Raw genomic sequence first — 27961 nt, forward strand, 5'->3', positions numbered from 1 at the left:
TTGGGCTGCAGATGTGTTGCTTCCAATAGCATTTGCTAGCCCCGCCCTCCTTTCCCGTGGCAATCTCAACTTCTTTCTCTTCCTCCCCCCATTCCCTCTCCGTGCAGCTGAAAATCACCTTCACTATTGTTCAATAGTGGAAGCCACAAATATTTACATTTTAAAACATGCCAGGGTGGGCAAGAAACAGCAGAAGATGGAAAGACAAAGAAGCCTCCACAGAGCTTGGGGAACAAAGAGTGCTAAGGTTACTTTGTGAGCAATCCCAGCACTGGGCAGGTCTTGAGTCTTTTGAACCCATCAGCAGTGGTACTCAGCCTTTATAATGCTGTCACCCTTTAATATAACTCTTTATGCTGCGGTGACCCCAAACCTTAAGATTATTTCACTGCTACTTCATAACTGCAGTTTTGTTACTGTCGCGAATCGTGATGTAAATATCTGATATGCAACCCAGAGGGGCAGCGACCCTCGAGTTGAGAACTGCTGCATTAGAGCATCAAGAACAACACTGCCTAGCTAAGTACGCTGGTGTCCACGGGGTTCGCACTAGCCAGATGGAGAGTGGCAGTGTGAGGCTACCCCGGGCTATATGGAGTTCAAGACCATCCAGAGCTAAAATTAATAAGATACTGTCTCAAAACAGACAACATTCTCAAAGCAGTACTTGACACATTTAGGCATTTAATGACTAGCAGCGGGGTCACTGCGGGCTCACCCAGATGGCTTTCAACGCTGTTGCTCTGCTTGGTTAAAGGAAATATTGTCGTTTATATGTCTCAAGCATTTACTCTAGGATAGTCCGTTGGGCAGAAGCGGCTGTTTGCATGTGGCTCTCTTTGACTAGCCTTTTTGAAAGCTCAGTAGCTAAAAGAAAGTATTTAAAAAATAGTATCTAAGGCAGAAGGAAGTCCTCAGAATTGATTCCAGTGGGTAATTTTTTTTTCCACCGAAAGCTTTTGTTTTTCTTCTGCTTGCTGCAATGTCAGTTTTCTCATCAGACAACTCCAGCCCTTAGCACTGCTTTCCCAAAATCAAGATATTCCCGAGTGCAGTTTCTCAGCCTAAGAAAGTATCTAATAAATATAACACAAAATGCCTTTCAAAGGATCATTGTAGCCACTTTTCTGTCCCCTATATATTTGGTACCTGTTGGAGCTCACACACATTCGCTGTCCTTGTTCTTTTCCTTGAGACAGGATCTAGGGGCGCCTAGGCTGACCTCAAACTTTCCTCGTAGCTGAGCATGTCTGAACTTCTGATCCTCTGGCTTGCACCTCCTCAGAACTGGCATTAAAGGCATGCTCCAGCACACCTGGTTGGACCAGCAACACTGAAAAGACTGTAACTCAAACTTGAGGAGCACCTAACTTTCTGCATCCCTGGGTCTTCCCCTAACCTTTAAAAAATAAAGACATCTGTGTCTAAAATAAAAAGTGCTTTCCAAATTCCTAGATATATAATAATAATGGTCCCATTATTAACCATACATTTGATTAGATTAGTGCCCTTTGGGAACACTTTAGAAATTGTTATAATATATATATTTATAGTCTGCAGACAAAAATTATAACAACTACTTAAAAAAACTCTAATGAAACAGTGACAAAAAACAAAACAGGAAGCAAAACATTTTAAAATTAAAGTCAAAGACATGTAGAGGAAGTGGGAAACCCGGCCACACGCAGTTGATTTATTCAAGTGACTAATTTTTTCCTCCTGCGAATGACTATATATATCACACACACACACACACACACACACATATATATATATACCTGTAAAAGGTGATAACTTCAAAATCCTTTACACACTTGGGGGTCTCACTCCAAAATTAAACTACACGTGAAAAAACCCAAACACTTTGCTTTCCAAAGATAACTTAGCACATTTAAAAAGCAAAAGCTAATTTTACCTCTGAATGTATATATTAGCCAATTAAACAAACACAGACTAAGTCATGATAGAAATGGGGTTCTGACATTCCGGAACCAAACATTTCATTAAACGATAATGAACTTAAGTTACAAATGCCCCTTTACCCTTCCGGATATTAAGAAGCACAGGCTAAAAATTATCTGAAATATAACAAAGGGCAGATTTTCTTTTTTTTAAGAGCTCAGTAAAGTCTGGAAGCTTTTGTTGTTAACAAGAGCATAACTGCTTTTGCTCAGTGAATTCTCTTTGTTTCAAAATGCCTTTTTAAAAAGGAGGCAGACAAGTGTTGAGTCAATCTACACGACTCAAGACAATTACTAAATCTAAGGTCTTCAGATTTCCTTATCTCTACGAGAAGAAAAGAAAAAGGGCAGGACAGGGCGCTCTAGAAGAGGAAAGACAGAACGGACACTCTAGACACGGTTCTTCCAGTTTCGTGTCCACACTGTCACAGGCTTCGCTCCAACAGCAGCTCAAGCCCAGAAAGCCAGGAAGGGGAGCGCGGGCGCTCGAGGCCCCGCGGCAGGTGCGGCGGCGCCTGCACGGGAGCGCGCTCCCCGCGGGTCCCCGGGGCGCCGGCGCCCCGCAACCGCCGCCCCTGCGCCCGGCCCCACCTGCTCAGCCCGCCGGCCCACCTGCGGATCCCGCCGGCCCCGAGCCCCGCCCCGCCCCGCCGACCCACCTGCCTGCCCCACCGGGCCCCGCGCCCGCCCCCGCCGCGCCGCCGGCTCCGGCTCCGGGCCGCAGCGCCATCTTGCTCGGGGCCGCCGCCGCCGCCGCCGCGCCAGCAGCTGTCAGCCGAACACAGGCACTTCCGGGGCAGACACCGCCCCACCAAGCCGGGGCGACGGCGGGGCGGGGCCGCGCGCCCACGTGACTCGAGTCCTCGGGCGCGAGCAGCGCGCCCCGCGGCATGCTGCGGGGTTCACAGCACTGCAGCCCGAGTCGTACCTTTCTCAACGTGGGCCTGCCCTAGTGCACCGAGTAGGTCCTGATTTTTGAACTGGATGAAGGAACGAACACAGGTGCTCTTCTGCTGTTCCTTTACACAACATACGGATCCTAGCCGGCTTTTTGACAGCTTTACACCTTTTTCCTTGGCCCTCTCTTTTCAACATCCATCACAGGAATTGTCGGTATTTAAAATTTATTTTAGTTAGCCAACCAAGAGCAGCATGTGAACCCAGTACACATGAAGTTGTACTCCAAGTACTCCTGTGTTTGATTTTGCCATCATGCCAGTGTTTTCCCTTCCCAGGAAGGGCACAAGCACAATTACGCTGAACCTACGCAGGGCATTTTTACCTTGACGACTCCACCCCCAATCAAGCTACCTGGAAGTCAAACGTGTTGAAGTGTTGACAGCAAATTTTATCAAGCTTTTAGACAATGGATTAATTACAACCAGTCCCTGCCACTTCTTGCCTTACAGCTTTCACTAAGTGATAACTGTAATAGGTTATTAGTTACTAGACACAAACCACCAGTCAAGAGTGGTATGTGCATTTCGGAGTCTGGTGCCCCTATGAGTAACTACTGCTATTTTAGAAATGAGAAAAAACAATCTTGAAAGAAGTGCTTGTAATATACCCAGATCTTAGAGCTACAAGCAGCAAGACCAAGATACCAGGCCGGCCTGACTTCAAAGTCCTTGCTCCTTTAACTAGGGCCATGCCAGTTATTTGTGGGACCTTTTTTCCTTGTTGTTCGGTCCTGAGTGCTCACTATTTTCACTCTTCCTCTTGCCTGGACAAAGCTAACATTTATGTAGCAGAGTCCTGACTGACCCTTTGACAAAGCAAGCTGATACAGGTTCTGTAGCGACTCCCTGGACTGGGTGGTTGGTCAGGAGAATGATAAGAAAGTAAGGGAGTAAGACCAGGGCCTGTCAAGGTGACATCAGCATCTTCACCTGTTCCGAGGACATCCCCATCTGAGTTAGAGTCCTGCTCGGAAGCTTCGGGATCATGGCCTCACCCCACACAATTTATCCCTGTACTTCATCACTGCCATTAACTGCAAGAGTGGAGCTGTTAACAAGCCCTGTGTAACTAAAAGAAAATAAGCTTGCTTTGTTGAAGGAATATCTGTGTGAGTTTACAAGCATCAGAAACAGAGCTAGGTACTTTTACTCTTAAAACACAGGAGAAAATGAAGCTTTAAGAAATTAATACAATTGGCAAACGGTACCAACAGTATGTCTGCTTCCAGGATACACACTGACTTGGAAGATCTGCAATAAAAAAATATGTACTTTTATTATTTATTTATTTTACTCTCTGGAGCAATCAATATATTTAAATAAATTCTGATGAAAAATTCAAGATGGTCTTTTCTCCTATGTGTGTTCTCAGTAGTAAAGGGCTGAAACAGGAAGACTGCTGGGAGTTCCAGGCCAGTCCGGGCTATAGAGCTCCCTTCTCAAAACAAACACATTAAAAAGGTCTCCTGTGCTGATTTTAGGATGAAGCGTCAACTGCTGAGAGAAAAGGAAGGGGGTTGATGCAGGTGCTGGCAGTTACCCGCACCGCAGTCCTATGGCAGCATGAATCCCATGCAACTCTAGGCACTCTAGCACAGTCCCAAGCGCTTCAACTGGACCAAGCCCCCCCTTTTTTTTAAAGTCCACTGTAGAAAACAAGTGTTTAGGCAAAACCTGCACACTGTACATTGCCTTGGTCTGCACACTGTCACACTCCTTTGGCGGAGGGTGGATGAAGGCCATCAGGCCTTCGCAAAGATAAGCCTCTGAGAAAATTAAGCCAGATGTATCATGTAACAGGAATGTTCTTCCTTATCAGGATAAAACACTGTTATCAGCTTTCAAGCAAAATCATCTTGAGTGGAAAGAGATGGGAAAGAACAAGGTTAAATGATGGAGGATGAAGTCAGGAAGGGAGAGGCTGATAATCTTACAGTGACAGAATCTCACTGTGACAGCTAAGTATGAGCTTCCTCCCCGGGGCAGTAGCAGTATAAATTTCAACAGACTGCAGGTCCAATCCTCAGGAACTTGGATAACCACAGATGTGGACCTGCTCATGCCACAAAGGCCATTAAGAAGAAACACTACCGGTAGCAAGAGCGTCTCCTTGGTGGATAGCCTGTGTAGCTGCTCTTGTCTGCATCCCACACACTCCGCTCTCCATGACACAAGTGTGGATGGTGCCTTCAAACTCAAGGTTTTATTTTAAAATCTCCTTCCAGATGCTGCTCCACAGCAAGCATCACACTTTCCTTCAGACTTGAAGGGCAAAATCCTTACGAGTTCACCCCACTCGGGTGTTGTTTAACATGGGCTCTTGTTCTTCCATTAGAAGCATCCCTCTGGATTCAGGCAGAAGTGTCAACGCAGGCTACTTTCATTGTATACATTCCACCTACAGCGTGAAGCTTGATGCACCGCTAAATTAGGACCATATGGTTCTCTCACGTCCTTGTTGATTTAAATATGTGGTAAAGATGGTTGTAAGTATTCCATGAGAATTCATGCTGGGCTCATAATTACACTGTGGATACAGCCTTCTAAGGAAGCTATTTTTAACTTTTCTCTTTAAGAGTTTCTTTCTTCTTGCTGTTTTGGCCAGCAATCTTTTTCCTATGAAAATGAAAACACACTGAATCAGAAATTCTATATACATTTACTTCTATAACCAAAGCTTAATGACCATGTGCTGAAAGTTACTACATTGCAAAGTACATGAGGCACTGGGAAGGAAGAGGTTAACTAGGTCTCTGGCCAACATAAAAATCACCGTCTATATGAAAAATATCACAACTACACTGCTACATAGCACACAAAAGAAAATACAGCTTTGACCTGTTGGTCCTGTGTTAATTACTAAGACACTGCTGTAAAGTGTTGTTTGTATATGCATTTTCAAATGAAGACAATGAGGCAGAATGAACAAAAACTTACTGGTCATCATTAGTAATAAATGTTAGACATGAACCATGACAGATTCTACAGCCCAGTGTTAATACAGGAAAAAGAGCTTTGAGACAATAAACAATACCACTACAGAAAGAAGTTCTTCGGAATATTTGCTGATGTAATTCTTTAACCAACTAACACTGAGGGCAGAGGCTGTACCTCAGACACAAGCATTTCCATTACATAATGGGGACAATACTTGAAAGACAAGCAACTTGCCCAAAGTTACCCAAGAAATTTCCTATTAGAATCAATTTTTAGGCTCCAAATCCACCCCACACCACAACTGGCTGGGTCTGTAGAGCCTGAAGGAGGGCCTGTTGGCTACGAGGAAATCAGGTGCCACATTTAATGTGGAAGCTGAGCTGAAGACACAAACTTATAAGCCCCAAAGCAACCTGTACTGTAATGGAGAAGGAGCGGGAACAAGATCACAAAGGCTCTTGTTCTTATGTTAAAAAGAACAGCCTTTTAAATTAGAAGAAAACAGAAAGAAAGCTAAAGCACCGTAGGTGTGTGGCTGATACCACAAGATGTCAACGATGACATACGCAAATTCCCAAGTAAGAGGCAATTGAGCTGAGGGACAGTATCATATGCTATAGGATTATCGAGACATTATCATATGCTATAGGATTATCTATTCATTTTACTTCTAAAAATGTATCTTCAGGAAAAAGAATGCCTATTCTAATTATTCAGTAGTTTTCTTACATAAATATATATACTTACTGTTTGGCTTGCTCTAAGAAATATTTTGGAGTTGTACTAATGCTCTCCCTTTCCAATGGTTTCTTAATCATTTTTTTCTTTTGTTTGCTGGAAGTTAGAAAGTAAGAGAGGAAATTAATTAAACACAAGCTCATTTAGAAGCTACAGCTAACACTACTCATTTCAAGGACAAGATCAGCTGATAGCACTTATAACTGTTTCATAAGGACACAAGAAATCAATCGTTAAAAATACACCAGCTAAGCCTCAGTACACTCTGGGACAACCTCATGTGCTATGTCAGTCATATTGAAGAATATGATTCCACACAGTTAACCATTATCAATAATTCCAAGCGTATTTCCCTCACTGAATAATGTTTAAGAAATCACAATTTCAAAGATGAAAAGTAGCCAAGGAAATAATACATTCCAAAGCAAAGTGTTCACTTAAAATGCTCTGAAAGCACATCTCTGTTGCGATTACAGCATGTAAAAGACGATAAAATCCAGAGTGTATGAAAGCAGTCTTCAAAAGATGCATGTGTCCACCTGTGTTCACAACAGCACCACTCACAGCAGATGTAATGTGGATGCAGCCTAAATGACAGACAGATGGGCAGGTCAAATGTAGGGGCTTGAGGAAGAAAAGTCTAATAAACACTGCAAAGTGAAATAAGTAAACTACAAAAAGACAAATACTGTGTGATTCTACTTATATGAGGCACCCAGACAGTAAAAACCAGAAACAGGAAACAAAATAGTGGTTGCCAGGACCTAGGAAAAGGGGAAGACAAGAGCTGGTGTTTGATGTGCACAGAGGCAGTTCTACAAGAGGGAAATTCCTGGAGACAGGCGGCAAGTGCACAGGTCTGGGAATGCAGTAAGCGTCCTTCAGCCACACACGAGGAAAGCTCAATAGGCAAGAACACCGTAAAGGAACACATCCGGCTGGCACTGTTGAGAAGCCACACCACAGCATGCTCACAGCCTTTTCCTGTTATGGTGCAGCGTGACTCCTGCTCAGCAGAAATCTACTCCTGCACTTTTGACCCTCCCAGCAAGAAACAGGTGGCACAAAATTCTTTAGAAAGGGGATACTGGGTGGCAGCAGGGAACCAAAGCTCCAAGCGAGTCACTCAACAATGAGGGTGACAGATACTCTAGCAAGGGGTGATGACCCATGCCTGTAATCTCAGTAGTTAGGACAGTGAAGGCAGGAAGACTGCTCTCAGTTTCAGGCCAGCCTGCGCTACAAGTGAGTTTGAGAGCAGGCTGAGTCCAGAGTGAGACCCTGACTCAGCAGTCTACAGCACACTGGGCTACTACACTTTTTGTAGATTAGATGCACTTAAATACCCCCCCCCGCGCGCGCGCACGCACGCACGCACGCACGCACGCACACACACACACACACACACACACACACACACACAGGGGTTCTCTGTGTAGCCTTGACTGTCCTGGAACTCACTCCTGCCTCTGCCTCTTCAGTGCTGGGACTAAAACCAAGTGTTGGACTAAAGGTGTGTGACACCATACTGCCAGGACCATTTATAATACTACTTTGAAGGTACAATGCGTTTAGTGGACTTTAAGCCTGTCTTAAGTCAAGGACCATCTGTATGCAAGATTAAAAATATATACAATTGGTCAGGCACAGCAGCACATGCCTTTAATCCAGCATCCCAGAGACGAAGCAGGCAGGTCTCTGTGAATTTGAGGCCAGCCTGGTCTACGTATTGAGTTCCAGGGCAGCCAGGACTACATTAGTGAGATCCTGTCTCAAAACAAACCAAAACCAACCAACTCATCAAACAACCAAACAACTAAACAAACAAACACATGTAAAATTCAGCAACACAGCATCCTGGAATACATAACTTAAACTACAAACTAAATAATGGCAAGGGGGAAGAAACAAAATAAACGAAGAGCAAGAATATATGTGTAAAGACCCAAAGAAAAAGCTCCAAGTAAGTTTAAATGCGTACCTTAGTAGTTTCTGGAAACCTTTTATGTATTCAGGCACAGGACAACCAGCCTGCTGGATAACATTGGCAACACTGAAAAAGGCACCCATAAACAGGAACAGGTCTCATTAAACAATGTACAAAACTAGTCATGTACAAAACCCTCTCTACAACATGAGAGGAAAACTACACAAAAGCATTGCACACAGTCCTTTCAGAGAGTAGCAATCACTGTCAAATGCAACCGTCCTGGCCGCCTGAGAGCAGCATTCACTGGACTGAAATCAATACACTCACACGTAACTATTAGATGCAGCTATTTGAAATCCTAAATGAAACTAAAGGTAAGCCTGAATTCACTCAGTGACAGCGCTCACTAAAGGCCGGCACGGCAAGATTTGTATATATAATAACTACTCACTCCTTGCAGTGACTTAATGTGGAAAAACCTGCAATCCCCATGATACAGATGGAAAACTGATGGTCTTAGCTAACTGATGTTGAGGTCATCAGAATATCCTGGCAGTTATTAAGACCTTAGATCCATCAAGTTGCTTGCAATACACCCCTACATGTGGACATATGAAAGTCTGCTGAAAGTAAGACAAAGGGAGACAGATCAGAGACTTTGAAGGTATACATCAACTCATCATCAGAACTAATAAAATGGACCACAGGACAAGCCCCTCTGCTCTAACTACATGTCATTTGCTTGAAATGTGAGGTGTCGTCAGTTATCCTTCAACCAAAAATCACTGCAGGCAGCCAGAATGCAGAGAGCCCTGCCCCTTCACAGCGGGGGCAGTGGCACCAGCCTGCAACACTACCCCTCAGGAGACTGAGGCAGGTATACTGGGAGTTTCAGGCTTCAGAGTGAAACCCTGGCTCCAAAACAAAAATCTGCATAAAAGTCTATAATGATCAGCTAAATTAAGACTTGAGAGTCTAAAAGTATGTAATACACATACTTCAAAGGGCTACAACTGACTAAAAATAAAATGTGTCACTAAAATACTTTTCCTCTGTGGCAAGTGAGTCTGGGATTAAACATAAAACTCCATCTGGCCCCAAAGTAACAGGAAGGATACACCATGGTAAAAGAGAGTGCTGACTGGACTGAAAAGCCCTCTGTAGTATCTGATAACTCAAAACTTTAATAGAAAAGCCAAGTGTGGTGGGCAACTCCTGTCACGCCAGGATTTGGGAGGCTCAGGCTCTAAGGCTGAGGACAGCCCATGCTACTCAGACCTCCAGGTGAGTTGTTACTCTGAAAACCTATAACTGAATATTCCACTGTCAACACTTCCAAGTTCTAACAGAGGAAGGGCAAAAGCCTCACCCCTGGATCTTTCCCGACTCTTGAGACGGGGTTTTACTACAGCCCCTCAAACATGCAGCCATCTACATGGCTCTGCCTCCTGAGCACTGGGATTAAAGGCAGCAAGCACCACACCCATGGCCAAAAGTTAGGTAACTAATAATGTATTTACAGAGTTTGGTACGCAGTCGTTTGTAATACCTACTAATAAAATACACATACAAAAAATAATGAAGCAATTTTGTCAACTGCAACTAAAATACTAAGTTATGTTTCCTAACTTAAATGCTTCTTACATTTTTTGGATGGTGGGGTGGTAGGAGTGATGCTGCAATCAAATTTAGGGGAATCCAACATGCCAGACAAGAGCACTACCAACTGAGCTAGATTCCAGCCCCTAATTTACCTTCTTAGTAAGGGTTTATCATCTTCAGTAAAAAATGTAACAGCCTTTCCCCTATTCCCTGCTCTTCCAGTTCGACCTAGGAGAAACCAGACCATGAAAAGGGTTTTTTTGTTTTTAAAAAAAAGAAAAAAAAAGGAAGGAAAAGCTCAAGGTTCACATAAAGGTCACTGTGGGTTAAAGAGATGGCTCAGTGGGTAAGTCACGGGCTGTACAAACACAAGGATATAAGTTCAAATCCCAGAATCCATGTAAAAGCCAGAAGCAGGAAGTATTTCTGTGTCGCTTTGTTACTAAGATGGGAAGTGGAGACGAGGGAATCCTTAGAAGCTCACACAGTGGAAAATAGAGGACTAACAAACACCCATCATTTTCCTCCAACCCCCACACCATGGGCATGCTCAGATGCATTATTAAATAAGAAAATACACATCTCACCCATGAAAAAAAAAAGTCCCTGGATTTTCAGGGACCAAAAACCGAAGAGTGAGGGTATCTAAAGGGAACACTAGGGGTGCTGAGGTAGATAAGTAGGGCAACGGGGCATGAAAACACAGGCTCACCTATCCTATGGATGTATTCCACTGAGCTGGTTGGGAAATCATAATTGATGACCAGGTTTACGCCTTTAAAGTCAATCCCTCTTGCAAGCAAGGCTGTACAAATAAGAACCCAGATTTTTCCAGCTCTGAAGCTGTGGACTGTGTTATCTCGCTGGTGAAAAGAAGACACATTAAGTGCTTTAGTACCATTCTAGAACAGAAAACAGGCAGCGCAAGTTGTCTGTAGTACGGTTGCCTTTCTACCTGCTGCTGTGTTCTTTCTGCATGAATGACGTCCACATTAATACCTTCATATATGAGCTCATGAAAAAGTTCTTTAGCCCTTTCAATTGACTGAACAAAAACAAGAACAGGTGGACTGAAACCCTAGGAGAAAGAAGCAAAAATTAGCACATCTTGTAAGAGAGAATATAACCAATTCACAAATAACCCATTCAATTTAGTGCACTGTCCTGGCAAGTTTTATGCCAACCTGACATAAAAGCAGAGTCAGCTGGGAAGGGGGACTCTCAGCTGAAAGAGTGCCTCCATAAGATTTGCCTGTAAACAAGTCTGTATGCAGTTTCTTAATGAGGGCCTGATGGGCCCGCCCACTGTGGGTGGTGCCATCTCTAGGCAGGTGCTATAAGAAAGTAGGCCCAACAAGTTAGTGGAGCGCAAGCCATTAAGCAGCCATCACCCCATTACTTCTATATCAATTCCTGCCTCTAGATGTCTGACGACCCTCAGTGATGGACTCTGATGGGCAACTGTAAGCTGAAATAAGCTCTTCCTCTCCAAGTGGGGACCCCCCCTTTTTAAATCACAGTGTTTTATCATAGCAATTGAAATTCTAAAACATGCACTTTCATTGCCAGTGTTTAAACCTGCCTTCATCTTCCTTACCATCCATCCTCTACAATGGGTTCTTTTTATTGTCCTTGGACTGTACTTACTAATTCCAATAAACTTGCCTTCCTACAATAATGGATAGCCATGCTAAAACCACTACCTCTTAGCCCCAGAACTTTGATTCTGCTCATAATGTAGACATCATGCCTCTAATTCGTTGCTTACTCTAACTTTAGAATTTCCCTGTATCTTTATTTCTAAAAACCCTCAACACACTATTTTTAAATTTGCTGTCATCCCCCGCACCATAACCCATATTTCCAAATGTCCCTTTCAGGGAGTCTTCCTTCTTTGCTTTGGTTTAATATACTCTTTTGGGGTCTAATGAAAGAATGAAGCTTTTTAACTGCAAATACTTATTTACAAAAACTTTTACAGCAATCATACATGGCTAAAAATCTCTGATCTATTTTCACCATATGAATGCCCACAAAATCCTTAAGTTTCCTAGGGGTAAAACGACACCCTTAAGAGTATCAATAAAATGTGGGTGTGCATAGTAGCACTCAGAGGGCTGAGGCAGGAGGATTCTAATATCAAGGCTAGCCTGAGCTACGGAGTAAAATCCTAACTCAATAAAAATAAACCGAAACAGGAATACTACTAAACATACTCAGACAAACACTATTATTATAAGTAATATGTAATACAAAGTTAATAAACTAATAGTAAAAAATATAAAAATTTAATTAAAAAATAAGCAGTATGTATAACATATTAAACACTAGAACAGTTCTTCAAAATAGATATAACATTATTTTAGCAAAGTGAGGACTGAAGATTCGGGGTGTGTGAGAAATAAGCTGCCCAAAGGTCACAGAATGGTACAGAAGGAATCTCTAGGTCGTCCAGCTCAGAAGCTCAAGTCCTAGCTCCTAAAGAATGCCTCTTCAACAGGCCCTAAGGATGTACAAGTGCCTTTCTTTTCCATCTTCCAACCTTACTAACTGCTTTATCACAAAGGCAGTTGCCATATTTGTGTTCCCCTATATGAATAAACTACTATTTATAGTTTATTTTGCTCCTTACCTGAGCCCACTAGTAGTTTTTTTTTTTTTTTTAATTTTTAAAGATTTATTTTAAGGCATCACCAAGTAAGTCCTCACCACTCACTGAATCACTAAGATTGAATCAACACTAAATATAATGGAGGATGATGCTAAACTGTGAATGACCTTTACCAAAAGTCAAGAATGCATGCAGTCCAACATACCTTTTTAACAAGTTCTCTCATGGCCAAAAGTTTTCCAGTCTCAGAACCAACAAAGAGAAGCTCCTGTTCAACAGTCTCGACTGCAGAATTCCTGGGAAGGAAATGTACCTTTTAAGAGTCGAATTTTAGCTGGGGATGCTGGTGTGAACCTGCAGTCCCAGCACCCAGCAGACTGGCCCAGGGCTCTGTGAGTTGAAGGCTTGTCTGCTGGGACATGTAGTAAAGCTTTGTCTAAAACAAGAACAAACAAAAAGCCAAACAGGCCAGGTATGGTATGGAGGGTAAAGGCACTTGCTGTGCATACTGGTCAGCTGGGGCTGAGTCAACGCCTGAGAAGTGCCCTCTGCCCTCCATGTGAGCGGCGGTGTGACACAGAACCAACCTTCCTTCCACACACGGGTTCTGAGATCTAGCTCGGGTCAGCAGCTTTGGTGGAAAGCATCCTTACAGTTGAGCCATCTTGCCAACCCATGTTTTTCCTTGAACCATTTTGTACAAACGGTGATTGTGTATTTATTTGTCATGAATGCCTCTCCACCTCCAACCCTTCCCCAGTGCTGGAGAACAGGACAGAGATCTCATGCCAAGTACCTGCTCTATCAATCACTGAGCTCTATCCCTGGTGCTTACCATGTTTTTGTACCAGAATTGCTTACTATGTGGCTAAGTAACACGAGTAGGACCACGTACTTAAACAATCAATCAAATAAACTAAGTATGGCTACAGAGCTTATGACATATTTTGTGAATGAATAAATGAATGAATATGATGATGGGAAGAGTAAATATGCAAACAGGAGAATTTTTCATTGTATAATTCTGAAAAATCCTTAATCTTGACTTTATTTTTTATTTTTTATTTTTTTTGAGACAGAGTTTCTTTATGTAGTCTTGGCTGTCCTGAACTCACTGGGTAGACCAGGCTGGCCTTGAACTCAGAGGGATCTGCCTGCCTCTGCCTCCCTAAATGCTGGATTAAAGGCTTGCACCACCACTCCTAGCTTAATCTTGACTTTAAAAAGCAACATTTCTAATCAGTGAAACTTTTCTCACTTGTTGGTGTCATGCCAAACAACTGTCTCGTTGTCACAACAAAACAAACAACAAAAACCCAAAAACCTTACTTTATGACAGCAAGTAAGTGAGACAATGTGAAAGAACAACTGTTTACCTTGCTCCAATGGACACAGTAATGACATTGTCCAGGTTGAGCTTGCACCACTGCTCAACATCATATGCAAAAGTTGCGCTGAACATTGCTCTTCGGACTTTGTGGGATGTACAGGCCAGGAAAATGGAGGCCAGCTGCTCTCTAAACCCAGTTTTTCCATCTTCAAACAGTTTGTCCGACTCATCAACTACCAGCCACTCAACACTAAGAAATAGCAGAACAACCTGTGGTTACTGAGCTGGAAGATCCGGGACACTGCACCAAACCGTCAGAGTACATGAACAAAAGTCCTAACGGTGCCACTTTTGATCTACTTTATCAAATGAGAAAAAAAAAAAAAAAAAGACCACAAGAAAAATTATAAATGTAACTCAGTCACTTATTTTAAATCCTCAAAGAGAAGCTTATTAACAACAACAGGGGTTCTTTCAGGATCCCTTTGCCTTTGCTAAAAGATGTGAAAAGGTTTATCAAAGTGTGTAATTTTCTTCCTAACCAGTTTTCTGCTGGTTAATTCAAACTATTATTCTCAGCTTAACACTGAGATAAGCTGGCAGACAGTGTGCACCAAAGGACAACATTAAAAGCAACTGAGAACAAAACAACTGTGATGGATGACACTGGTAACCTGACAGGATCCGGGATTAGAGATCCCAGATCTAAGCCTCTGGGCTCATTTCTAAGAATTATCTAGACCAGGCTAACTGAGGCTAGAAGACCCACTCTATAAACCACACCACTGGCTGAGGTTCAGCACTGAATCAAAAGGAGAAAGCAAGCTACGAGTCAATGGTCATCACTGTCCTGCTTCCTAACTGTGGGTGCAAGGAGAGCAGGGGCCTCACCTTCCTGCCCCATGCCACAATGAACTACATGCCTTCAAACAGCAGCCCTTACTTCTTTTCTCCCTTCTTTCCTGAAATTGCTGTTTGTCAAACAATTAGTCACAGTAATGAGAAAACCAACACAGTAATCGAGTGAATGAAAGACACTAGAATGTTGTACCTTGTTAGGTCTATCCCTGGTGGATCCTGCTTTAACAAGTAGATCAGTCGATTTGGAGTAGTCACAAGAATATCTATAGGAAAAACAAGGGATGGAAATTGCAAAAGTAGGATGCATTCCTGTGAGTACAGAATCATGCCTTCAGAATTTCAGTTAATAACTTCAAGTGGGAAGGGAAGAGCAGTTAACACAAAAATGCTTATTAGTAAGCCCAAACCCATTTCCAGCACAGTGTGAACCTCTATTTCTACTCTTTAGCATGTGAGCAGTTTCTGTGGCCTTTTCGTTGCCTGAGACAGAGTCCTGTTGTGCAGTACAGACTCTGTCATGCTCATGATCATCTTATGCCTGAGTGCCAGCTTAGTTGCTGTGCTCCTTCCCACCCAGGAGCAAAGCCAAGGCCTGCTATTATACATGTTAGGCTGAAGTATAGCAGCAGCCACTTTAACGTCTAAGAGGCAACACTATATCCTACCCTAAGCCCAGGCTAGCCTCTGATCATCTCGCCTCAGTGCAGGTATGCTACCAGGCTTGGCTTGAAATATCTTAAATAAACTCTCAGAGCTCAAGTTAAGAGCAAATTCTCTGGGTAGGAGAAGGGGAGACATGTAATGCATTCTTCTCTGGAAGGCATTTCACTGCAGAGTAAAAATCAAAGGCAGAGCTGAGCATGGTGGCACACGCCTTTAATCCTAGCCCTCGGGAGGCAGTGGATTTCTGTGAATTCAAGGCCAGCCTAGTCTGCCTATCAAGTCTAGGACAGTCAGGGCTGTTACACAGAGAAACCCTGTTTCCAACAGACAAAAACAAAAAATAAAACAACATCAAAGACACGGGGTAGCATTTCCCAACTCTAGTACTGCTGACTTACTGAGTCTCACAATTTTCTGCAGACAGCTGTCTTGGGCACTGAGGAACTTAACAGTCTTTCTAGCCTCCATCTATAATGGGCTTTTGGTTCCCACACCCATTTGTAATAACTACAAATATCCACATATGAAGTGGAAGTTTCTTTGGAAACTCAGCTGTGCCATGTGACTGTTTTTTCTTTGGGTCCCAAGTATGAGATGTGGGAATGTTTTTCTCCTTAGAAAAATAGCCCTTTGAAAAGGTGAGTGATGTTGGTCAGCTGAAACCTCCCTCATGTGAGGGGTGTGGTTTTTGTGAGCTATAACATACTTGTGGGGATTCTGAGAAGGGATATGTAGAAGCCCACACACAGACAGGGAAACAATGCTTTTGCATCTCTACACTTTGCAACAGCTTCATCCTTTGCTTCGGAGAGAAAAGCTTCAGAGACCTGCTTGTGCTACTTCACTTTGGCGACCTGTGCCATTTGGGCGGAGTCTAGCTGTTTCTACTGAATCCTTCAGCTGCTGCTGCTGCTGACAATTGTTGCAGTTGCTGCTTTGCTGTTTGATTAGACTGCTGGTATCCTAATGACTTTGGTAATCCTTTAAGGACCCATAAAGCCTAATCAGCAGCAAGTAAAGAAAGAGGTCTACAGCTCCTTTCCCTACTAATATCCTACCTAAGGGGGTGGGGAGGGGGGCTGGAAGGGAGGTAAAGACGCTTAAGAACCTTTAATAAAATAGCTGTTTAAAAAAATCTAAGCTTATACACTTACTGTCAAATATCCCTGCAGTGACTGGTGATCTGGGATACCGGCCCTGAGGGAAATCTGTTTAACTCCTTCAAAAATAACTACTTAAAGCAGAGCACAATGGTGCACGCCTTTAATCCCAGCACAGGAGGCAGAGCATCTCTTGGGTTTCAGGCCAACCTGGTCTACGAAACAAGTTCCTGGACAGTAAGGACTACACAGATAAACCCTGTCTCAATAACTAATTAGGGGCTTAGAATGTGCCTCAGTTGGTACAGTATTTGCCTACCATGCACAAAGAGCTGGTTTTGATTTCCAGCACCACGTAAGTGGGGTGTGATGGTGAATATCTGTGATCCCAGCACTTAGGAAGTTGAAGCAGGAGGGTCAGAAGTTCAAGGTTGTTCTCAACTACAGATTTGAAGCCAGCATGGCTTACATGAAATCCTGACTTAAAAAAAATTTAGACAGACACACACACACACACACACACACAACTCTCTGTAACAACTCTTAAACAGCAATTAGGACATTTATTATTTCCAAATCTCTTACATATACTAAACAGAAAGTTCTTACCAAACTTCTTAGATGATTTAGGTCCAAACTTCTTAGCTGCTATTGCAGCTTTGTGGATCATATGTATCCTGAATCCTGTACCCTCAGATATTTTAATTAATTCTCTATGAATCTAAAACAAAAAGGTGAGAGAACTAGAGTTGTTAGAACACTAGGGCCGAGTGCACAGCTTCTTCTATGCCTTTACTATCTCCATTATCAACACACAGACGAAACCTGCAGTTGAGTTTCCTCAAGATCCTAACCTTGTCCATGAAACAAGAGCAAACCCCTTCCTTCTTCTGCAGCTTTTCTGACGGCACTGCATGTGCCTTACTCTATACACTCGGATGGTAGAACTCCTCAATGAAGAGTTTCTACTTTCTCAGAAACTGAGGCAGTTTCTTTTCCTTTTCTGTTTTCAGACAAGGTCTCACTCCATAGCCCTGACTGGCCAAAAGCTCAGAGATCCTCTAGATCCTTTACCTCTAGAGTGCTGGGACTAAAGCCACTCGCCACCAGTCAGCTGTTTTGTTTTGTTTTGTTTTTTTGAAATAGGAAACAGGGTCTTATGGAATTACAGGTGTGAGTCACCATGCCCAGCAATATTTCATTTTTCTAAATGAAAGATCTTGGAGCCTTTACAAAGAAGCGTAACTGCCAAAATCACATTTCAGAAAATTATAGAATATTATAGAATTTAAAAGAGCAGCCCACAAGCTGTAATAAAGAATACTCTGTACAGGGCACCAGACCGTGACAAAAGACATTCTTTTGAGAGGTTTACCAACTTAAGCAAGAATGATATCAAAGCAAACACCAACATTCTCTCAAAACTCAATTCCCTTGGGAAGATTTTATTAAATAACATGATGAGTGAAGGTTAGAATTAAAAAGTAGTAATGACTTAGGTGACAAGAATATTTATAGGCAATAATCTTCAAGGAGGTCGCCATAATTTCTAAAGATTTTCAAGTCATACCTGGCTGGCAAGTTCTCGAGTGGGGGATATAACCAGGGCTCTAAAGCCTTTATTTGTGGGTTGTTTCAGATGCATTAAAATGGGAATGCTAAAAGCCAAAGTCTTCCCGGATCCGGTAGGAGCAGAAGCCAGAAGTTCCCGACCCTAACAACAGATCACACAAAGAACAGGACAAGTTCAACAAGTTTTCAGAGCCTGGTTAGACAATGTGAGCAGCCATGAAAACAACAAACAGAACTGAACGAAATAAACCCAACCCATACCCACCCGCTTAAAACTGAAGGAAGTCAACTCAACTGCTCACACCTACCCACTTCTATTACGCCTCATCTTTTTTCCCTAACACCTCCCCCTCTCCACTGCTGCCGAACTGTTTCTGAGCGCCGCTACTGATGTACATTTACACGTTAAGCACCACGGACAACTAAACCCCAAAGACAATCAGAACTCTTACTTCAGGTTTTCTTTTCCATTAAACTCTGTTACTAAAGCACATAACACTATCGACCTTTTATCCCAGGATCTGTGCTGTACCGTTCAATTCCCTTGGGAAGATTTTATTAAATAACATGATGAGTGAAGGTTAGAATTAAAAAGTAGTAATGACTTAGGTGACAAGAATATTTATAGGCAATAATCTTCAAGGAGGTCGCTATAATTTCTAAAGATTTTAAAGCTGAAACAATGGTAGAAATAACCCAAGAGGAAATTAAGTACAAATTCAATATATATGAGTCATTAATATCATTCAAATATATGAATATATTCTCATTTCAGTACACAAAACAAAGAACTAATATAATGGGGTGAAGAGGTAATGCATACCTTTCATCTACCTTAATTGAAGGCCAAGCTGATAATTTTGTAAATGGTGAGAGGGAAGGAGAGAGAGAAAGAGGAAGAAGAAAGAGAGAAAAAGAGCAAGAGGGGGTATGAACTTTCACATTTATTTATTTACTGACTTATTTATTTTTCACTGCAGGGTTTTTCTGTGTAGCCCTGACTATCCTGGAACTCACTTTGTAGACCAGGCTGTCCTCGAGCTCAGAGATCCCATCTCCCTGTGCCTCCTGAGTGCTGGGATTAAAGGTGTGAACCACCGCCACCTGGCTGTACTATTGTTATCTGTTTTAAGTCCTCAGAAAAATTTAAGTTTACAAAGATTTCAGCTAATTTACACTTGTATTAGTGATTTGATAAACACATTGTTAATATGTTCATACAACAGAATGCTACTTAGTAGATGTGTTATAAGCTTCAAAAACATTAAGTAAAAGAAGATTAGTGACAGTCCTACCTGAATTCCTAGAGGTAAAACACAATATGGCAATCGGAATAGTACTTTTTTTTCTGGGTGGGGTAGAGTGAGGAATGAATGAACACAACAGGATTTTCTGAAATGTACAGCTCCATTGGAGAACAGTAACATTACAGAGGTTACATACTGCTTAGACTAAACTGTGCCTAAAGTCTACGGGCTTTATTGTATATGAAAGATATTTCAATAATAAAGAGTATTGGGGGTAAGGGGAGCTAAGCTGGATTACGTATAAGAACTTTAAAAAGCATTTGAATTTAAGATGAAACTTCTGGGCATTACAAACTAAGAATGAAAAAACACAGTCGCCATGCTCAGAAAGTTTAAATGCTTCATGAAAATCAGGCACAGTGGTACACTCCCCCAAGTCTGAGCACTCTCTGGCTAAGGCAGTAGGATCATGGATTCAAGGCTATGTCAACACACACACACAGTACTGATGAAGGAGATGATGACATCTACTTGTGTTGAACAGGTTTTACGGGGGCTCAAGCACTTGACCTTCGCAGCAAATAAAGAATTTAGCAGGGGACTGAGGGTGGAAAGGACTTCAAGGGGCCGGAAGAGAATGAGGACACAGGGGACCGTTACCGCATCCTAGATCTTCACACTCACATGCAGCATAACTGGAATGGCTTGCATCTGAATTGGCGTGGGTGCTTGGAAGCCTGCGTCTAGAATGTTCTGGAGCAATCGAGAACTGATTTTATATTCTTTATCAAGTTGTTGAAATGTAGCAATTGGGTCAGGAAGATCAGTTCCTTGGACATGTATCTTGTGTTTGTTCCGAAAGAAGTTGATCTATAAATTGAAACAAAGGAGCCAACATGGATATGGCCAAATAACAATCTTCATAGAAATAATATAGGAACAATAGGAAAAAAGGGTAGATTATTGAATCTACTCAATAGATCTTTGTATATTGATACAAAGTTAAGGTTATATTTTGGTTACAGCATACTATGTATCAACTCTTCTAAGGTATTGTACCTATGTAATTCTTAAAAAGAGTTGATACATAGTATGCTATAATCAAAATATAACCTTAATTTTGTATCAAACAGCAGTAACAGTTTTGGCATAAGCTACAGCAACACATGAAACTTTCTGCTTAAATTCAAGCCCCCAATCTGCACAGACACCAAGTACTTTTCATGATATTCACAGCCAGAAGCCCCTCACAAATGACGGGACCCACCTGTCTGTGCTTTCAAGTCAAAGTCAGAAATGTGTTATGCACTGTAATGTGCTTCCATCACACTTCTGACTTAAGTAACTTTATAGAAACTTCTAGGAGGCAAGCACTAAAATTATGTTTTCAATCTGGTATACGAAGGCCAGTGCTTTTTAGTACTTAAAAGTAAAAACAAGCCAATGAGGCTGTGTACTTCTTAAAACTGAGTGCCAAGAGTAGAGTGGAGTTTAGTGTTACTGACTGACAACTTGTTCATCTTCCAGCCTACAGTCATTTTGGCGTCTAGGTCACTGAAACATAGCACAATGGTCCCTGAAGGAAACACTATAATCTCCAACAACAGAGTGACAAGGGTATAGGGAACAATGGATCCATTGTTCTTTCATGTCCCATACCCTTACCACGAAGTACCTTACTTAAGAACTTTAACCCTCCATAGGTGCAGTGGCATATATATGTAATCCTGACAGTTGGAGCTAGAGGCAGGAGAATCAGGAGATCCATGTAGGCCACATGAAATCCTGTCTCAAACAAACAACAAAAATTCTAACCTTGAAATCCCCGCCAGAGAAAATACTTTTAAACCAGTAAGTTCAACACTGAAGAGAAAAAGGATCAAAATTTTAATTTATCAAAAGGAGTTAAGAAATTTGAATTAGAAAGTAATTTATTTTATGTACATGAGTGTTTTTGCCTGTATGTATATATGAGCACTGTATCTGTACCTGATGCCTAGAGAGGTCAGAACAAGGTGTCAGATTCTCCTAAAACTGGAGTTACAGATGGTTTTGAGCTGCCTTGTAGGTGTGGGAACTGAACCCGGGTCCTCTGTAAGAGTAGCCAGTACTCTTAACTCCTTCTCTCCACACCAAGAAACCTGAAAATTTTAATTCTAAGCATACTATTACTCTTGAAACTTGAGAAGGTCAAGAATTGTTTAATATACACACCACGTATCTATAAACAACCGAAACCAGAACGTCTGATCTCCAATTGTAACCAAATACTTCCAGCATAGATGGCTACTATCAGTCTTCATCAAAGTAAAGCCTGCACAAATGTAGTTACTCTTCCATCTTAACAAGATAAATCCATTAACAGAAGTTCAGGGAAACTATGTCCACTCTTGGGAGATGAGGTATTTTTCAAACCTTTTCCTTTCTGAGGTGTTCCAACTTTCCTGAGGTTAGTTTCTTTTCATCTTTGGCTTTTGTATCTTGAATCTTTGCTTCCACAGAGGACGTCCACTGTATGGTAGTGTCAAAATCTTCTTGAGCAGGAATTTCTGTATCTTAAAAATCAAAAGATACCAAGTGTAACAGTGTTATTAGGTGTGTCGAACTAGCGACACTTCACAGTAAGCCAGGAAAAGCACGAGCAGCTCCAACTGCGGAAGAAAGGTATCAGTGAATAGAAGGCTGGAAATGGGCGTATTGTGATGGTGGTGCAGTCAGAGCTCTGACGCTCACTCTCTTCCCTTTGTTGGCTGTTTCAGTTGCGAACATCACACAACTGTATGTGTCAAACAGGAGATGAACTGAAAAGTACACGAGCACCACGGCAGCCAGCTTGCATCAAAGATCAAGTTAGAAAGTATTATGATGGGAGAGAGAGTTCATGGGCAATCGCAGTGAAACTACAATGCTTAGGGCCATCCAGTACTGGAAGACAGCAATTCTGCCCACATCCAGAAACAACAACGACTCAAATAAAGGCAGATACAACTGTCTAAGTGACTAGATTAGCCGACTTTAATGTTTGTGTGGTAGAATATGTGAGAATAACCTAAACAAAGATTCTGAGTAGTGAGCAAAGATCTTTAAGGACTATTTCATATTTTTTTTTACAGTCTCATGCAGCCCTGTCTGGCCTTGAACTACAGATCTTTCTGCCTCCACCTCCTAAGTGATGAGACCATAGGCGAGTACCACTATGCCTGGGTTTCTAATTGTTTTTTAAAAATGTATGTGTGTTTTCTCTGTGTACCGTGTGTGTAACGCTAGGCAACCAGACAAGCCAAAAGGGGGTATCTCATCCTCTGGAGCTGGAGTTACAGGCAGTATGAGGTGCCAAGTGGGTGCTGGGAATTGAACCTGAGTCTTCTGAAAGAGCAGCCAGTGCTTTCAACTGCGAAGCCATCTCTCCAGCCCCTCTATGGAATATTTAACTTCACCGAGACATAGCTGATAGGCAATAAAACTGCCTATGTTTTAAAGTATATATCGGGGGTTGGATGTACCTCAGCAATAGAGTACTTATTTAGCTGTGTATGGTCCTAGGTGGTCCCTAGTACACTATACATGTGTGTGATAATATGCCTTGCCAATGATCTGTTTTCTGTTTAGTTTTTAGATACAAGGCCACAAAAATTAAAACAAATGATACTGCTTTGAGAACCCAGGATTATAAACCTGTGAAATAGAACAGAGTCCAAAGATAATCTTGAATAAAAAGTAGGAAATAAGTTCACGATAGAAGTTATATTTGAGTTGTGTCTAATTCTACATGCCTATAATCCTAGCACCAGGGAGATAGAGACAGGAGGATTTCAGCGTTCAGGCCTACAAGGCTACACAGTGAGACACTACTGAAAAGCAAAAACTATAGGGGAGTTCTCTCTCAAGATAAGGTGTCACTATGTTGTCCAGGCTGACCCAGGACTTGCTATATAGACAAGAATTCAAAGATCTGCCTGCCTCTGCCTCCCACACACTGGGATTAAAGGTATGTGTCACCTCATCAATCCTATTCAATCTTTTCTCTCTCTCTCTCTTTCTTTCTTTCTCTTTCTTTGTTTCTTTGTTTCTTTGTTTCTTTGTTTCTTTCTGTCTTTCTTTCTTTCTTTCTTTCTTTCTTTCTTTCTTTCTTTCTTTCTTTCTTTCTTTCCTCTTTCTCTTTCTTTCTTAATTTTTGGTTTTTTGAGACAAGGTTTCTCTGTGGAGCCCTGGCTGTCCTGTACTTGCTTGGTAGACCAGGCTGGCCTCAAATTCATAGAGATCTACCTGCCTCTGCCTACCTTTACGCTGAGATAAAAGGCGTGCGCCACCATGCCCAGCTGTAAAATCAATCTTAAAGGTTGTCTAGATGGCTCAGCAGGCAAAGGTGCTAAACCTCAAGCCCGACAACGAGACCGATGCCCAGAATGCACAGAATAAAAGGAGAGAACAGACTCCTGCAGGACGTGCTCTCACCTACACATGTGTGACATTGTCTGAACACATACACAGAGACACGTACAGGCGCACACAAGCATACACACACACAAATGGATAAATATAACTTTTTTTTCTTTTGTTTTTTTTTGAGACACGGTTTTTCTGTGTAGCCTTGGCTGCCCAGGCTGGCCTCGAACTCACAGAGATCCACCTGCCTCTGTCTTCCCAAGTGCCGGGTTTATATGCATGTGCCACCATACTAAGCTAATATAAACAAAACAAAACAAAACCACACAACTTAAATCAATTGTGGAACACAATGATACACTATGCTGTGTTAAAGAGTCAGTGAACGTTCTATTGATTCCGAACAATTCCAAGATACCTTGTTTTACTTTGTTTAAAAAAGGGAAGGCAGTGGTAAAGGATTACCCTAAATTCAAGGCCATCCTGGTCTATATAGCCAGCTCCACGCCAGCCAGAACTACATAGAAAAAGACCGCCTCAAAAAAGGGGAGGAAGTGGGAACAGAGAGGGGAGGAAATGTTCATAACAGAATTTACATTTATAAAAAATATAAGCATATGAAAATATGTATAGCCATCTTTTTTTTGAAGAAAGGCATACATCAATGTGAATACAGTATCTTTAGAAAAATATAATAGAACTAAGGAACAGGAAATAAAGATTGGGAAATAAATTTACTCATCATAATGGTATAATTTTTATTTACTTCTTAAAAAGGGTAAATGGTTAGGAAACTTAATAGACAACACAGAAACACTCCTACAGAGCCTTTCCTATACAGGAGAGGAAGAAAGGGAAAACTATGAAAAGGAAGAAGTAATTCTCACGCCACTACATCTGGCTTTGAACATCTTTTTATATCCATTCATAAAGCATATAAAGAGATGTTCAAAGCTGGATGTAGTGGCTTGAGCCTTTAATCCCAGCACTCATAGGACGTTAAAGGGTAACAGAGGATACAGACTTGTCTCAACATCATCATCATCATAAATTAAAAGTTTCATGAACTACACTGGCAAAAGAAATTAGCATCAATAATAGCAGTAGGGCAGATGTAGTGGCTCATGTCTGTAATCCCAGCAACTGGTTTAATATATTATTATTGGGGGTAGGGTGGTGCAGTGGAAGTTTTCCTTTAAAAACTCAGTTATGTTATATGAATGTTTTTATCTTAATCCCAAGTGTAGGATCACCTTAGTTTATCTACAGCTAGGAACAGCCTTCTGGGACTCGGAGAGGGACATGGTCTATGCCAGCTGATAACAGCCTCAAGCAGCTCAGACAGGGAAGTGATCTTTGCTAGCAGAGAGGAGTGGGGGCTTGGACAAGACAGATGGAGAGGGAGAGAGGGCTTTGAGGGCAATTCGAGGGCACAGATGGTGAAAGAAAAAGGTTGCTGCTTCATTTGCTCGTTAACTAGACTGCTGGATATCCTGACTATGAGAATGGTATTGCCCCAAAAGAAGCTAATGACCCTAACAAGCCGGAAATAGCTAAAGAGACCTATGCCCCTTTCCCTTCTAATCTTTCTCTCCTACCTAGAGTCGAGGGTCGAGGGTTTGGAGGGGAGGTAGAGGCATTAAGAAACCCCACATGAAGAAGAGCCAAAAACTAGCACCTACAGGGGGGTTGTGCCTCAGCATGTGTGCAGATGTCAAAGGAAAATACTGCGGGATCAATTCTTTTTTCTTTTCTTTCATATGTATTATATATGTATTTTGGTTTATATATATATATATATGTAGTATGTATGTATGTATTTTGGTTTTGCAAGACAGGGTTTCTATGTATGTATGTATGTATATACGTACATACATCTGCATTTTGGTTCTTTGAGATAGGGTTTCTCTGTATAGCCCTTGCTGCCAGGCTGGCCTCAAACTCAGAGATAAGGCGTGTGCCACCACTGCCCAGCTATACAGCCGTTTCTATCCTTTCACCTTCATGTGGGTTCTGGGGATCAAACTTAAGTCTCCAGGCTTCTGCGGCAATACCTGTATCTGCTGTGCCATCTCCCAGGCCTCCAACCCCAGCACTTGGGAACCCTGTCTCAAATAAAGAATCCAGTACTGACAGGGGTGTGAGAGGTCAAGTTTGTGGTGCCCATTCAAAGGAAGTGTGCGCACCCTTTCACAGAGCGCCTCCAGTGTGGGACTGTTATTCCACAGAAACAGCAGCACCAGACCAAAAGGCTACGCAGGGGTATCATGGAGGCACTTGATGGCTAGGACCTCAATATAATTCAAACAGTATGTGCTGTCTGACTTAGCAGCTTGAACTATTTTGCAACTGAAAAAAAAAAAAGAAAAGAAAAGAAAAGAAAAGAAAACAGAAAGCCAACACTAACCTGCAATCATCTTCTTTCTCTTTTTCTTCTTGGGCTCCTTAGGCATTTCCAACAGGCCCCCTTCTGTTTTCTCCTCATTTTGGAGCTCTTGGTGTATTTGTAATGCTCCACTCTCATCTGAGACAGACTTCTTGTTTCCAAAGACGTCTAGTCCCTTCAGCACCTCCAAAGATTCAGAACCGTATTTCCTTTTTCCTACCTAAAACCCCAAAAGTTTTAAATGAAATCTACTGCCAGGACAGTGCTGTTTTCATCCAAACACGACTAGCAGTATGGAGAACATGGGTTCAGTAATTCATCTCTTTAACCCTTTCAACCAAGAATCTGTTGAGCTGAGTAGTGTGTTTAGGCAAATGGAACCAAAACGAACAAAAGACCCTCTCTGGCCTCCTAACAATAACAACAATGACAGCAATGAATATTTATATACACTTACTACGTGTCAAAATGTTTATTAGACATTAAATTACTTCATCCTCACACCAACCTACAAGGTTGAGCAGTGAGACAGAAGAAAAAAAAGTTCAGACATCAGCAAGTAACTTAACCAAGACGCAAGTCCTAGGTTCAAATGTAACCACAGCACTGCAGCCAGGGCGAAGACATACAGACACCGCCCTCCACAAAGGCTCTGTTCTCTTACGGTAAGGTTTATGTTCAAAATGTTCCACAAAAGAGCCCAACTGACTTCCCTTCAAGCTCACTACTTCTAAAAAAATAAATCCTCCCCGCATTTCAACACTCTTCTGGTTGGTTACTTAAAATGCCAAATGCCACTGTTTGGAATGATGGGGTAAAAAAGTCTTCCAGTACAATACAACTATCTGCACACTTAGTCAAACCTGGGTAGGTTACGGTGGAAGCGTGTTTCCTCCGTTCGTTTTCAACATTCCTTTCCTCTAGTTTCCGAGAAGGGGCCTCGGAAAGGAAGCCGGGAAACAAACATGTCCGTGCCAGGCTCAATCGAGTCTACCAGGACTCAGAAAACAGCCATTCAGAAGTCTGGGGGAGGTGTGGGGTCAAGCTGAATCCCAAAGGAGGGAAATGTCCGGGGGGTCGGAGCCGGGCCTCGAAGGATCCAGCGGCCCCGCTCTCCGGCTGGCAGCGGTCTCACTCTCCAGATCCCGCCTCTTCTCGGGTACTCGGCTCCCCGCGTACAGTAAGTACCTGGAATCGAGCAGCATCTGCCGAGAACCGCTTCACGTCGAACTTGGCGCCGGCACCGAGCCGGCGAAACAGATCATAGGAATCCATCTTTACCCAGAATGCCCCGTAGCCTCACAGCGCCTGAGTCTACAACTTCCTCTCCGCGACTGCTTCCGGACAGGCGGCAGGCGGAAGTAGCTCTAGGAGGCGGAGCCTGGCTGTGACAAGCGTGGGGACGTTTGAGTTGGGAATTCGTTCGCGAAATAGACCCTTCTTGTGCTAGGGAGTGTTCTAGACTTTCAGGGATAGTTTGATGAGCAACAAGCCAAGATTCTACACTTTACGTTACAATCTAGCGGACCAGAGTTACTGAACTTAGAAAAACGAAAAGTGCTGTAAAACAAATTCAAAGATGTGATGGCTATAGAAAAGAGTACTTTTAGTTAGATCGGTCAAGTTCAAACAAATATTTGAACTGAGAAAAGGCCACTTTTCCAAGACATGGGAACAT

General features: G+C 42.3%; 2 protein-coding genes across 21 annotated transcripts in view; both read right to left on the reverse strand.

Moving 5' to 3' along the window:
* The window catches only part of Synrg (synergin gamma), a 77277-nt gene extending 74409 nt beyond the window's left edge, over positions 1 to 2868 (reverse strand). For 17 of the 19 annotated variants that reach the window (XM_060387129.1, XM_060387128.1, XM_060387125.1 and 14 more), the window contains exon 1: positions 2621 to 2868. In XM_060387129.1, coding sequence (XP_060243112.1) covers positions 2621 to 2853 — 233 coding nt within the window. In that variant the 5' untranslated portion in view covers positions 2854 to 2868. The remainder of the gene's footprint in view (positions 1 to 2620) is intronic. The other 2 variants (XM_060387118.1, XM_060387117.1) reach the window with 1 other exon arrangement.
* Positions 2869 to 5099: 2231 nt separating this feature from the next.
* Positions 5100 to 27605, reverse strand: Ddx52 (DExD-box helicase 52). 2 transcript variants are annotated; one of them, XM_021641476.2, is made up of 15 exons: positions 27472 to 27605; positions 26305 to 26503; positions 21927 to 22066; positions 20196 to 20381; positions 18263 to 18406; positions 17302 to 17413; positions 15120 to 15192; positions 14115 to 14318; positions 12944 to 13034; positions 11083 to 11205; positions 10840 to 10990; positions 10280 to 10355; positions 8577 to 8648; positions 6605 to 6691; positions 5100 to 5536 (listed from the first exon to the last, which is right to left on the reverse strand). In XM_021641476.2, exons 1-15 carry the CDS (start codon positions 27556 to 27558, stop codon positions 5479 to 5481), a joined length of 1803 nt encoding a protein of 600 aa, XP_021497151.1. In that variant the 5' UTR covers positions 27559 to 27605; the 3' UTR covers positions 5100 to 5478. The 2 variants fall into 2 exon arrangements, with proteins under 2 accessions (XP_021497151.1, XP_060243113.1); XM_060387130.1 differs by lacking the exon at positions 27472 to 27605 and adding an exon at positions 27147 to 27465.
* Between the last annotated feature and the right edge of the window lie 356 nt (positions 27606 to 27961).

Source organism: Meriones unguiculatus, chromosome 7, assembly GCF_030254825.1.
Source record: "Meriones unguiculatus strain TT.TT164.6M chromosome 7, Bangor_MerUng_6.1, whole genome shotgun sequence".
NCBI lineage: Eukaryota > Metazoa > Chordata > Mammalia > Rodentia > Muridae > Meriones > Meriones unguiculatus.